The 14,509-nt window shown below is 45.9% G+C and overlaps 1 protein-coding gene across 1 annotated transcript in view; it reads right to left on the reverse strand.

The window, feature by feature from the left end:
* EGF (epidermal growth factor) overlaps positions 1–14,509 on the reverse strand; it is a 529,267-nt gene that overhangs the window by 314,171 nt on the left and 200,587 nt on the right. The window contains exons 7-9 of the mRNA XM_086961608.1: positions 13,524–13,646; positions 8,825–8,947; positions 8,381–8,506 (exon numbers count right to left, since the gene is read on the reverse strand). Of these exons, the coding sequence (XP_086817734.1) occupies positions 8,381–8,506; positions 8,825–8,947; positions 13,524–13,646 (372 nt within the window). The remainder of the gene's footprint in view (positions 1–8,380; positions 8,507–8,824; positions 8,948–13,523; positions 13,647–14,509) is intronic.

Here is a 14,509-nt window from a genome sequence, read left to right on the forward strand (position 1 = left end):
ACAAAAGAATCAAGGATCCTCTGTATCCCCATAGGGGTTTTGGACAGCAGCAGGGTATCATCTGCAAACATGATTGCAGGCACCTTGCTGCCGTTCAACTTTGGAGCATCAGTGTATTCAGTGCCATTGAGATGGGCGATTACCCCATTGACAAAGAGGCAGAACAGGGTCGGTGCCAATACGCAACCCTGCCTAACCCCCCTGTCAACGGGGAATCTGTCTGTTAATTCCCCAAGCTTCCCGCACCTGACCCGGGCATAGTTGTTATGATGCAGTCTCTGTAAAATTATCAGAATGTCCGGGGGGACCCCCATCTCGGCCAGAACACTCCAGAGTTTCCCTCTGGGCACCAGGTCGAAGGCGGCCCTCAGGTCCACAAATATAGTGTATAAGCTGCCACCTTCGAATATCGCTGTCCTCCAATAGATAATGTTCAAACGAAAAACCTGGTCCACTGTAGAGACTCCCTTTCTGAAGCCCGCCTGGTATGGACTAAGGGCGCCAGTCTCTTCCGCCCAGTCCTGAAGGCGATTCAACAGTATCCTACCAAACAGCTTCTGGGGCACGTCAATTAAACTGATTGGTCTGTAGTTGGCTGGGAGCAGGGGCGAGCCCTTCTTAAATATAGGAACCACCTCTGCCCCCAGCCAAGTACTCGGGACTTCCATACCGAGCAGGACTGCATTAAACACAGCAGCAAGGTAGGGGGCCCAAACATCGGGCTCCTGCTTGAACAGGTCCCCGGGGAGGCCGTCCAATCCTGGCGCCTTTCCAGATGTCAGTCCTGCAATTGCTGCCTTAACCTCCCCCACTGTTATCAAATCCCCGTCATACTCAGCCAATCCATTACAGATATCAATCGTAGTTTCTCCCAGCTCAGAACTATAAAGACACTGGAAGTGTGCCTGCCACACCCCTGCTGCAATATTTGGCTCTATTGCCGAATGGAGGCTCCCCGACCCCCCATTTACTACTCGCCAAAACATTCGGTAGTCTCTTGTTGCGAGGGAACTAGTGAGCTCCTCCCATTGGTTCTCCTCCCATTGGTTCTCCTCCCATTCAATTTTAGCGTGGGCAACTAGTTTTTTATATGCCCGTCTACTTTCTCGTAGCTTCTCTCCGTCTATTCCCTCCTTAATACTTCTGAGGAGTTCTCCCTTTGCCTTCCTGCAGGCTGCATTATACCATGAGGATTTGTGTTGCTGCCCCCTCCCCTGGTTCTGTACCTTACTAGAGAGCTCAGAGGCTGCTCCCTTTATAAGGTCCTCATGTGCCTGATATAATTTATTATGGGAATCTTTATTGCCCACGTCATTAGCTAGATCTCCCACTTTTTCCAAAATTGGAATTAGTCCTGCGTAGAACCTCGGGAGTTTCACTTGGCTCATGGCTAATTTTTCCCACCTGATTCTTCTCCTGTTGTTACCCAGTAGAAGTTCAGGTTTGTTCTCCTCCTTGGTTGTTATAGAGGCTTCTAAACCGGGGTGGATGAGATCTAGTTCTAGGGCATTGTGATCGCTATCTAGTCTTTCGGTGACCCTAAAGTCCAGGATAGATGACCAGTTCAATATCTGTACAAGGGCGTAGTCCAAGCGGGACTCTCTTCCCACTCTGTTATACGTGGGTTTGCTTGGTATATCAGACTTGATACGCCCATTGCAAGCTCTGATTCCATGCTTTAGGGTTAGGGCAGTAATCTGCAGTGCTACAGGTGTCCATGCCTTCGGGGGAGGTGCTACTACAGAAGGTACTGACCACCTGGACTCTTCTTCCATGGGAAGTCCCTCTAGAAGGCCGGCCAGCGGCTCGAAATGAGAATTTAAATCCCCTCCCACTACATAGGGTATGTACCTTGGAAATTCAGATAAATAAGCTGAAAGCTCATCTATGGTGGAAGATTCTCGCGAAACTCCCACTGGCCTAGAATAGGTATTTATCAAGGCAAGTTTCGCTAGGTTCGGCCAGGCCAGTAGAACCACTAAAATGTCGTCCGATGGCACCGGTAAGCGTGAAGCTTGACACCCTAGGTGGGATGCCACCCAAGTTGTGAGTCCACCTGAGGGGCGGCCCTTTCCCTCCCACCTAGCCGGGATGGAAAATGACAGGTAGCCCTGGTGCATATATTCTTCCCTTGTCCAGGTCTCCTGGAACATACAAACATCCCCAGACTCGATGTAAGTTACCCAGTCTTGTGTGTCCAGCTTGTTGGCTAGGCCGGCCATATTCCACCAGATTAGTCTCAGGTGCGCCGGAGCGACAGCGGGGGGGATTACGGAGGTAGAAATGAGAGGGGAACCAATGCCAGATGTTACACCAGTTGCTACATCAGGGCCATTGTCAGAGGTAGGTCTATTTGGATCAGAAGGTTCACTAAAACCATTATCAGAGGTCACAGGATTTAAGTCAGGGTTTGAGGACAGTCAATCGACCCCATCCAGTCCATTGAGACAGTTAAAATGATTATAGTCAAAAAAGGGTATCTCCGGAGGTCAATAAACAGGTCGTGCAGCATACCCCCTGTATCTGGATCTCCGTTCAACCCTTGTCCAATTACCTTGTGACAAATCATGATGCATACGAATAGGGGGGAAGAAGAAAGAGACTGGCAAGGTCTGTATGGTGGAATCAAGTGATCTATTTGACCCAGCGCATATGTGTAATACTGTCCTAGGGTCTCGGAAAGTCACCATAATACAGTCCCCTATTATTGATTTTCTCGTCTTCCCCAACCAAGGTACCCTTCTCACCATGATGATTTCATTGTTGAGATGGCTGGGAGAGGTCTGTTCCAATTCAGCCATTTGATAATTTTCCTCTTGAGTGAGTGGAAGTTCTCACTTTCACCCATTTCAAGAGGGGGAGCACCCGCCAAAACCACCATAAGGCTATTAGCCTCCGGCGGCAAGTTGGGTCTCCGTGGTCTGGGAGCAGGCTTGCCAGGGAGTAGGGGAGCAATACTAGCATTAGGTAGGACCCCAGAATTTAAGCCAGGGGCTGTACCGAGGGAAACTGGGCCTACTGGCTGTGGAGGTAGGGTATTAGAATTGCTAGATGGAATTGAAAGTAGGTTGGCCATGAGTGGCTGCAAAAGGGGGACAGCAGCGGTACCCAAAGGAGGTCCCGCGTTGATAGGAGGGTTTTGAATGTTAAGGGAATTTTTAATTGGTGGATTGGACTTGGGGGTTCTACTCTGTTTGCTGGCCAAGGTTTTCAGGCTGCTCATGGTTGCCTCCAAGATGGTAAGTCTGATCTCTACTTTCTTCAGACTCTCGCTAATGGGCAGCAGGAGTGATCTAAGTAGAAATTCTATATTCCCCAAAGAAGTGACAGGGGGTAATATATCAGGTGGATTATCCCCTTGGTCGCTGATGGAAGCAGTGATATTAGTGTTAGTACCCTTGGCAGGAGTAGCATTATGTACATTCGATATAGGCCTATCAGACGTAGAAGCGGACTTATGTGCTTTTCCAAAGTCGGAATGGGGGATCTTAGTCTTCCCCTGCCCGCCCCTCAACTTCCTTCTACGCTTGTTTGGTGGTGGGCCATGCACCTCTGCCACAACAATTTGCTTTGGCTTGGTTTTCCTAGTTTTAACTTCAGGGGGCGTTTGAGTGACTAAGTCAACAGCCATGCTGCTGGAAATTGGGAGTGGGATGACGTCCAAGGTCTGTTCAGTGAATGAGCAAGGGTTGGGAATGCTATCTTGGGATAATGGATCCTGGCTACCATTAAAGGAACCTTCCTCTTGGGAGATAGGATAGGGAATTATGTCACTGAGGGGCCTATTTTTCATATGCTCAATAGAGCGGCGACGCTCCGCCCTACGCTTCTCCAAAGAGGTTTCCTTTCCCCCATCACCCTTTGCCGATTTGAAATAATTGTCCAGAGTCCCGGTGTTACCTCCTCCCACCTTCACTGGTGTTCCCACTAGGGCCGGTGATGGCATGTCCAAAACCTACATCAAAGTCCGAATGGGATCAAGGAAGTACAGGCGAAAGAGAGTGGGCCAAGCCCAGCCTCCTGCGGCCCCGGACGGCCGCAGACGGTCCCGCCCTTGTCCCGGGCTTCTCCCGGGGTGCTCCCGCGCACTCCCGTGCAGCGGTGTCCTGGTCGTATTGAGAAGGGGAGGGGGAAGGGCGGGGGGCATGGCCAGCAGGGAGAGCGGACCAGGTGTGGTGAATGGTCAGTGCAGGGACTCCTGGGAAACGGAGTCCCTGCAGCTCAGCTCGCAGGCCTGCCGCAGTTCTTTCAGAGCCCCTCACGCTCCGCTCCAAGTCCAGGTGAGCACCCCTTCAGCTGCGATGCGGGACCCGCGAAGCGGGTCCCGCGAGCAGTTTGCAGTCCCAGGGGGGCCGATGGAGGGAAAATGAACAAGAGGCAGTCAGCTCCCACGCCAGGCAATAACAGATGTCCACAAGGTCCCACGGAGGTTCTGAACAGCGTTGGTTTTCTCCTCGCAGGGGCGGGGGGCGTGGCCAGCAGGGAGAGCGGACCAGGTGTGGTGAATAGTCAGTGCAGGGACTCCTGGGAAACAGAGTCCCTGCAGCTCAGCTCGCAGCCCTGCCGCAGTTCTTTCAGAGCCCCTCACGCTCCGCTCCAAGTCCAGGTGAGCACCCCCTTCAGCTGCGATGCAGGACCCGCGAAGCGGATCCGGCGAGCAGTTTGCCGTCCCAGGGGGGCCGATGGAGGGAAAATGAACAAGAGGCAGTCAGCTCCCACGCCAGGCAATAACAGATGTCCATTTAGCTAAGGAGAGTGCCTCATACTGAAAATATGTATGTAGAAACAACAAAATGTCCTGGACAGTATTAAAAATGATACCTTAAGCATTTTTTAATTTTCAGCTAAAGGGAAAATAATTTTCGGGTTCATATTGCAATATATTATCTGAAACTGATAAAAAAAAGAAATGAATGCTAACCGTGGAGCTACCACTTTGGTTCCACACTTGATTTACTCTTTTACATTATTTTCCATCTGACAAAATTATATATGAAAGCCTTTGGGATTTTTTGAAACATTGAAGCCCTCCTTGTATTTTTCAACATTAGATTTAAGAAACTGGTTGTTCAGGCATCTGAGTATGTAATACATATGAATAGACACTGTCCTTAGGAGGTTAAACAGCGGTTACCATGAAACTTTATCCCCGCAGGGAATCACAACGTGGTCGTTACAACGACCGCTTTGTGATTCCGCATACCATTACTCAGCAAGTCGATCCAACGACTTGCGGAGGGGGGAAGTGTTGGATTTAAAGTCCAACACCTTCCCTACTGTCCCTACAGACTGGAGTTGGCATAGTAAATTATACTATTCCAACGTCCAGGGCCCCCCCTCTGCAAGTCGTTGTTCTGACTTGCGGAGTAATGCTATGCGGAATCACAACGTTTTTCTTTGCATCCATCCGTATGCTGTAACACCGCTCCCAGACCTTCATTACTAGCATCAACTGCAACTATGCAACATGTTTCCCCTACAAATTGTTTCAAAGGTGGGGTTTGAACAATGTCATGTTTTGTAAGTCAAATGCTTCTCTTTGGAGATCCCCCTGACAAATTCCCTGTCTTTTTTCAAAAATGACCTCCTTGATTCAACTTTAGAGAAATAGTTCTCCATAAACTTTGCGTAAAAATTCCCAAGGCCAAGAAGAGACACCGACAGTTCTTTTGTCACTGGATCCAGAGATTCCAAAATAACCTTCACAAGTGAGTCCTTCAGTCTGCCCTAAATATTTCACCCTGTCATGCCTGAAACAACACTTCTTCAGCTTCAAAGACAATTCTTTGCCTGACTAAGCTTGTAGAACATTCCTTAACATTCCTTAATATCAGGTCATAGGGACCAATATTACTTCAGTCTTGGATCCACCTGGAAGATCAAAGGAGGGGTCGTAGGATAGAATATCGGACTATTGTGTAAACTCATTTTGGACCATGGGAATAGTCTGAACCGACTAACAGATTTTTTTTACCAGTCGAACTAAGATCGATTTTGGAGGAAAAGAACGTTTTTGGTGTTTAATTTATCCCCACTTTTTACCGCATCTTGAATTTAGGCGTTGCTGCAAGAGTCAAGGTCCTTGACCAGAATGGAAGTAACTGGAATAAAGAAACGGGGCTCCCCTTTGCATGGCATGTGTATGGTTGTTTAAGCTCATCATCATTGTGTTGGTACGGCCTACGCCACATCCCTTGATAAGACGGATTTATTCCATAAAATGCAGATTGCTGAATATAACGATACAGGTACTGAAGCTCTGCTGGTCGCATTCTTCTTTCTCTAACCCTCACTCATGCACCCCCAATTTTCCATACATTTCACTCCCTAAAATTCCATAGATCCCAAATTACATTTTATGCCATCGGCAGCACTCAAAATCCCCCTTATCGCCCACTCCATTGATGTAAATGTCACTTACAACCCATCTGCACCCAAAATGAAATCCATTGCTAAGCTACGAGTTACACAGGGAAATCAGTGAATCCAATGAATGAATCTATTTCTCAGTTGGTTCCTTCTATTAGCACCGGGAGGCTCGTTTTTGGGTAGCTGTGGCGCTTTAGAAGACTCGTTAACAGTGGCGGCTCCTCGAGGGAGTCCTGTGGGCGGTAGGGCTGGGCGGGGGAGGGGCAGAGTGGGGGGGTAGAAAACTTCGGCATACGGCTGAACGGAGGTAAGTAAAGAAATAAATAAATGAAACAAATCACCATTTGGCGCTGCAGCGTGCGCAATGTAATTCGTTTTATTCATTTAGTAGCAGCCCGTCCCGACCTTGTCCGGGAGCATTCATGGCTCAGGGCCCCCGCCCGCCCTGACGTTGTGTAACCTGCCCACGTCACTGCTCACGTCACTTTTTTCTGCTGTAATGGCCAGTTTGGTACCTGCTCAACTTTGTACGCTTTTGTCACCTGCACATGTTTCTTTTTGCTCCTGTTAACCTGCCCACGTCACTTTTTCCTCCTGTAATGCCCTGTTTTGTCACCTGCACACGTTTTTTGCTCCCCGCTCAACTTTGTACGCTTTTGTCACCTGCACAAGTTTCTTTTTGCTCCTGTTAACCTGCCCACGTCACTTTTTCCTCCTGTAATGCCCTGTTTTGTCACCTGCACACGTTTTTGCTCCCCGCTCAACTTTGCACCTGCACACGTTTCTTTTTGCTCCTGTTAACCTGCCCACGTCACTTTTTCCTCCTGTAATGCCCCGTTTTGTCACCAGCACACGTTTTTTGCTCCCCGCTCAACTTTGTACGCTTTTGTCGCCTGCACAAGTTTCTTTTTGCTCCTGTTAACCTGCCCACGTCACTTTTTCCTCCTGTAATGCCCCGTTTTGTCACCTCCACACGTTTTTTGCTCCCCGCTCAACTTTGTATGCTTTTGTCACCTGCACAAGTTTCTTTTTGCTCCTGATAACCTGCCCACGTCACTTTTTCCTCCTGTAATGCCCTGTTTTGTCACCTGCACACGTTTTTTGCTCCCCGCTCAACTTTGTATGCTTTTGTCACCTGCACAAGTTTCTTTTTGCTCCTGTTAACCTGCCCACGTCACTTTTTCCTCCTGTAATGCCCCGTTTTGTCACCTGCACACGTTTTTGCTCCCCGCTCAACTTTGTACCTGCACACGTTTCTTTTTGCTCTTGTTAACCTGCCCACGTCACTTTTTCCTCCTGTAATGCCCCGTTTTGTGACCTGCACACGTTTGTTTTTCCTCCGGTACCTGTGGCTTGCTCACCGCTCCTCCCCGCCGCCGCTCCACCCTCACGTTTGCTTTGCTGACGACCGCTGCTTCCCGCCGCAGCTCCTCACTGTCTGGCCACCGATCCTCACCGCCTGTCCGCCGGTCATGTCTGCTGCTCCCCGCGCTGATGTCCGCGGCTCCTCGTCACTGCCCCGCGCTGATCTCTGCTCCTCGTCAGTGCTCCTCCCCGCGCTAAACTCCGCCGCTCCTGTATGCCGCTCCTCGCGTGTGCGTCGCTCCTGACATCAGTACGCACGTCGCGGCCGGCGCTACTTTCAAGGGACTACTTTTTTTTTTAACTTATATTTTTAATAACGTATTTGTTTTTTATTTATGTAGCCTATGTCCATCTGCACACCCTGAGGATTCCAACGATGTATCGGGTGTGTGGATTGGTGCTGTGGTTCCTGAGTTTACCCGCCTCAAAGCCTGAAAGTTCTTCCTTTATAATAGTAGTATAGATTTCTTTACTCACCTCCGTTCGGCCATATGCCGGTGTTTACTACCCCCACCCTGTCCCTTCCCGCCCCACCACCCCGCAGCACTCCCTCAGCGAGCCGCTACTATTCGTTAACATAGCATAACATAACATATGAAAGCTTGTGCCAACTTGAATTATACATACCATGGTGAATGGCACTTACCTGCAGCTTTGCAGTGTCTTGCATCCATCTGTAGTGTGTAACCAGGAAAACAATCACACTCCCAGGTCACTGGGCCCGTGTTAACACACAGCTGGCTGCACCCGCCATTATCTGGAGATGTACAACCTGAAAGGCAAAGCAACCCATTGGACGAAATGCCTTCTGTAAACACAGGTCACGAAGTTACAATGAGCAAAAAACGGAAACATGGGAAGTACATTTTGCCAGGGGGTGCATACCACAGCATACAAATTACTTTTTTGTTGAGGTTCAGGTCGATTTAGTATTAGCAACGTTGGAAGGACGAGACCAAATGGTTTTCAATAACACATTATATTCTGACGAACAACAACAATACAAATCAAGATATGTGGCTGGAAATGCTACGTAAGATATACCTGACTATTCTTAAGTCGTATATATATATATCAGGAAATCCCATACCTGTGCATGTCTTTCCATTTTTTCCAATCACCGATCCTTCTGGACAATAGCAAACGGGCCCTTCTGACGTCAGAGAACAGCCATGGCTGCATTGTATGCCATTTTGTGGACAAGGGACGTAACCTAGGTTCAAGGAAGACAAGGGGTATGCATGGTAACAGCAACCAAATCAATGATAAACTATACATTATTTTTCCTCCTTTGCCAATCAGAATTAAGCATGCCCATCCTCTATAAGACATCTGGGGGCATGTGTACAAGCCCCTATCACCACCACAACCTCGCTTATAGTGATGTTGTGGTGGCGATAGGAGCTGCGCCTTATGTACAAGGCAGCATTAAACCACTTAACGTGGCTTAACGCTGCCTTGTACATAAGGCCCTCTTTCACGCTATGGTTAGCGTGAAACATGGTGGGCAGTGGCTGTTGCGGTGGGCGTTCCACCACAACACCCATTCATTTTGACACTGCCCCCTATGTACAAGAGTGGCGTACATAGGGGGCAGCGCCAAAATTAAGACCAGGTAAAAACTGGTCTTAAGATGGCGAAACGAGGAGAAATGCATTATTTCTCCTTGTTTTTGCTTTTTCCATGTGTGCTGCCTTGTGCAGCACACATGGAAAAAGCAAAATGCCATTGTTTGTTTATGTACAGATAGGTGTCCCTTCCTGTACATAAACAAACGTTAAAACATTTTTCTATTTTGTCACTTTCCTGTGTGCTGCATGAAGCAGCACACATGAAAGTGACAGAATGGCATTTTTGGATTGTTTATTTGCAGGAATGGACACCTGCCTACACATAAAGAATCCTCACCTGCACGCAGACACCCTTGCATAATGCAAGGGTGCCTGCGTTGGCGCTAAGTTGCTAAACTTAGCACCATCGCAGGGGGAAACACAGGGCTGCACTACATTCTTGTAAATATGGTGCAGTCTTGCGTTTCAGAAGTGGTGGCGGGAGCGTTAAGCCAGGTAGACTAACACCTCTCTCTGCCACTTCACTGTACATATGGCCCCTGATGAATGTATGATGTTACTTAGCATATTATTACTTAGCATGCCTTTTCTACAAAGTTTTTACTTCGCAAATGCCTTTACTTAGCAGTTTTTTATTATGCATGCCATTACTTCGCAAAATCCTTTAAAACCATTAAATTGCCATTACTTAGCAGTACATTACTTCGCAGGATTTTACTACGCATGAAGATTCTTTTTTTCATTTTTTTCATTTTACACACCAACACTACCCTCCACGCCCGCTACACTTCCCAAAACCGTAAAACACTACCCTACACTACACATACACTACATCACTACCCTAAACCCTAAAACACTTCCCCTACACTACAACACTACCCTAAACCCTAAAACACTACCCCCTACACTACACATACACTACAACACTGCCCTAAACCCTAAAACACTACCCTACACTACACATACACTACAAAACTACCCAAAACCCTAAAACACTACCCCCTACACCACACATACACTAAAACACTACCCTAAACCCTAAAACTCAACCCCATACACTACACATACACTACAACACTACCCTAAACCCAAAAACACTACCCTCTACACCACACATACACTACAACACTACCCTAAACCCTAAAACACTACCCCCTACACCACACATACACTACAACATTACCTTAAACCCTAAAACACTACCCTACACTGCACATACACTACAACACTACCATAAACCCTAAAATACTACCCCTACACTACACATACACTACAACACTACCCTAAAACCTAAAACACAACCCCCTACACTACACATACACTACAACACTACACTAAACCCTAAAACACTACCCTACACTACATGTACGCTACAACACTACACTAAACCCTAATACACTACCCCCTACACTACACATACACTACATCCCTACCCTAAACCCTAAAACACTACCCCTACACTACACGTACACTACAACACTAACCTAAACCCTAAAACACTACCCCTACACTACACATACACTACAACACTACCCTAAACCCTAAAACACTACCCTACACTACACATACACTACAACTCTACTCTAAACCCTAAAACACTACCCCCTACACTACACATACACTACAACACTACCCTAAACCCTAAAACACTACCCTACACTACACATACACTACAACACTACCCTAAACCCTAAAACATTACCCCCTACACTACACATACACTACAACACTACCCTAAACTCTAAAACACTTCACCCTACACTACACATACACTACAACACTACCCTAACTATACTGCCCCACTTACCTCTCCCTGCCCGTGATCCCTCTCTTCACCTTCAACCATGGATCCACTCTTCTCCTGCGAAGTAACGGCATATGCGAAGTAACGGCATATGCGAAGTAAAGGCATGCTAATTAAAAACATGCGTAGTAAAGGACTATGCGAAGTAAAATATGCTAAGTAAAGAGATGCTAAGTAATGATTGTTTCCCCCCCTGATCTCTTGTACAGTTATCACTTAGCACTGCTCACTCTTCCCTTTAAATTACTTTAGTGATTACTCATAGGTTCATTATATAAGGTAAAAGAAAATGGATCATATTGTTGAGAAAGAAAAAAGTGACATTATTTGACAGATAAACAATTGGTTATGGGCTCATCTGCCAAGTACAGCTTGGTTTCAGTGACACAGTGAGCATGGGATCCATGTCTGGGCATACCCATGCCACTTAGGGCAGTACATGAAACTCACAAAAGGTGATTGGAAGCTGCTTGCTGTGTCACTGGTCAAGGTCGAGATTGAGCCAAATAATGATGTGCCACGCAGCAACGCAAACATTGAAACAAAAGAAAGACATCACTGCCAATGATATGCCACGTAATATGCATACTGAAGCAGACAAAGGACAAATGATTACCTTTCTGACGACGTTACCATCAGTGCCATTCACAGATATTTAAATTCTTGTGCGTTATTGTAATTACAACCTCAAGTAATTTCTAATGAAATATGTTTATGTTTTGTCCAGTCACTTAAATTAGCAATATAGTATGTTACCCATATAATCTGCCTGATCTTAAATTAACTGTCTCCCAAATCAATATTGAGGAGAGGGTGTGGAGTAACTGCCATAGCTGTCAACTTTAGATTTTAAGGAACCAGGTGCGAGTCTCGGTGTTGACTCAACATTCTAGGCAAATTATTTAATCTTCCATTGTGCTCATGTAGAGCGCTTAAATATCTTCAGGTCGAGATCGCACTATATAATGATGTAGGTTTGAGTCTTGGCGTCGGTTCAACATTCTGGGCAAATCATTTAATCTTCCCGAGTGCTCATGTAAAGCTCTTAAATATCTTCGGTCGAGATTATGCTATATAATGATGTGACATGATGGTGGCATGTGAAAGCAGGCATCACGGTAATAAATCACTGAAAAGATCGAGCGCTCATGTACAGTGCTCTTGAACAAAGGAAATACTAGTCCCTTTTTCAACTGCTAAAATGGGAAAAGTGTAAGAGTACAAGTACTAGGGTGCTGCTCATGGGAGTAAGAAATTAAGGAAAAGGTGTGCCGGAGAGGAAAGATTACCCACTCACAAGCAAGGATTTTTAAAGGATACTGACAAACATGAATAGCAGTGGGTGGGCTGTAAGCCTACAAAGTATTTACAGCATGTCTCAGACAGACAGTGCAAGCGCTGTCTAGGCTCGACCTAAAAAGGAAGGCTTGGGCCTGGCAATTAGGTTAATTTGCCAGGTTGACATGGCAGTTTAAAACTGCATGTGCAGGCTCTGCAGTGGCAGGCCTGAGACATATTTAACCGGCTACTTGAGTGAGTGGCACAATCAGGGCTGCAATATAGCATTCGATTTACATGCCCTGAGCACATGTAGTGTACTTTACTAGGGACTTATAAGTAAATCAAATATGCCAGTTGTGGATAAACCAATGTTACCATGTTTCATAATAAAGAGCACTGTCACTTTAGCACTGGGGTTTGTCAAAAATGTCCTGACCAGCTGACAGCAATGATGCTATTACTGGCTGAAAGATGAGTGGCAATGCACTGGGGAAGAGGGCATCCCCTACTGAAAAATATTGGCTGAAAGAGGTTTCATATTGCCATGAACAGTTAGAGGAATACTGGACACTCATGCAAGCCAAATCCAGACTCAAGGATATTTGGGGCTCATTCAGTTTGTATATGGCTTGGAAAAGGGGATACAAATTTCATTGATGTATAATGGTGTCTCTGATGAGCAAAATTATAGATTTACCTCTCTGAGACAATGGTGGCGGTAATGTCGGACTCTACTATTGGTCTAGGGTTTTTAGTGTCAATGAGCACTCTTGCTAATCCCTATACTGCTGGATTGATATTTGGAACTTACTTGGCTCTGCTATGGCTGCTGTACAGGTAAAGACACCCTGTTGAGGCCAGTGTTGATACAAAGTGTATATACTGTGGAATAAGAGTAGAGTCAATTATTTGACTGTTATGGGGAGTTGTCACCAATATTAGTGGTTTCTGTTCTGTTTGTCTCATTAAATTGTTTTTAAAAATCCATTAAAAAAATATTGTATGAAATAACAACACTAAAAATGGCATTCAATTTTATCAAGTTTGATGATATCTAGTTTCACATTTTGTGAAAGATTTACTTTATGTTAAAAAAAAACTCTGGATATCACTGTATTACCAGTGTCCCTTACCATGGCAGGTTCTCTTATCTGATAGCAGCACAAAACCTTCGGGGCAGGTACAGTAGTATGAGCCTGGAGTGTTTACGCAGCCCAGAGTGCAACCGTGGGTCCACATGCCACATTCATTGATATCTAGTGGGAGAAAAAAGTGACAGTGCAACATAAGATGCGCCTTACAGCAGAGATGAGTTACGCAACACGGCAACAAAGTAGCTTTTTTAAGAGTAGACATTTGACACGTAGTTTATGGTGCATGCATACATCAGTTGCATAACATAAGAAGATGCCACTCCTGCAGAAATGTGGTGAGGGGCCCATGAGACTTCAGTATCTCATATCTCCCCATAGGCTTTTGGCTGAATGAAGGCCCCCTAAAGAGTAGGGACTGTGGGGGCCTATGTTACATTCCTGGTTACCTATATTAAAGAGGAAGATGAGACACAGCCTACAGAGTGGTTCTTTCATGTATCTCTCTGTAACTCCGTTTTACTATATATTAACGAATAAATGAGGTGCATCATTGTCAACTTTAATTAAATCAAAAGAAACACTGGGTTTGCCCATTGAGCAAGCTCAAGTGAAATTGGTCCACGTCTGCAAAATGCTCCTAAAAACAGGAGCAGTGGGGGCTGCTCACTGTTTCAGAATCTGTGGGTCGCTTTTTCGACTGGCGCTATTTCACATCATTGGTGGTAAGGTGGCACTTATTGCAAACAACTTTTACCACCACCCTAGCAAAGCAGGATTCTGGAGGTGGTAATGTGTGACAAGAATGTTTATGCACATATTATTTTACTGTGCCGGTGATGTGTTCTGTTTTTATTTTTCTGCAGTGTTTTTATGATACATTATTTCAATTTGATTTTGAGTTGTATTTTAGATTTCCTCTCTGTTTCAACTATTTGGTGAGTTCTTCCCTGTTGTGTTTTAATTGTGCGGTTACATTGCTTTGTGCATGTTATTATTTTATGATCAGATGTTTACTTTAACTACAT

The sequence above is a fragment of the Lissotriton vulgaris genome, chromosome 3_1, assembly GCF_964263255.1.
Source record: "Lissotriton vulgaris chromosome 3_1, aLisVul1.2, whole genome shotgun sequence".
In the NCBI taxonomy this organism is placed as follows: Eukaryota; Metazoa; Chordata; class Amphibia; order Caudata; family Salamandridae; genus Lissotriton; species Lissotriton vulgaris.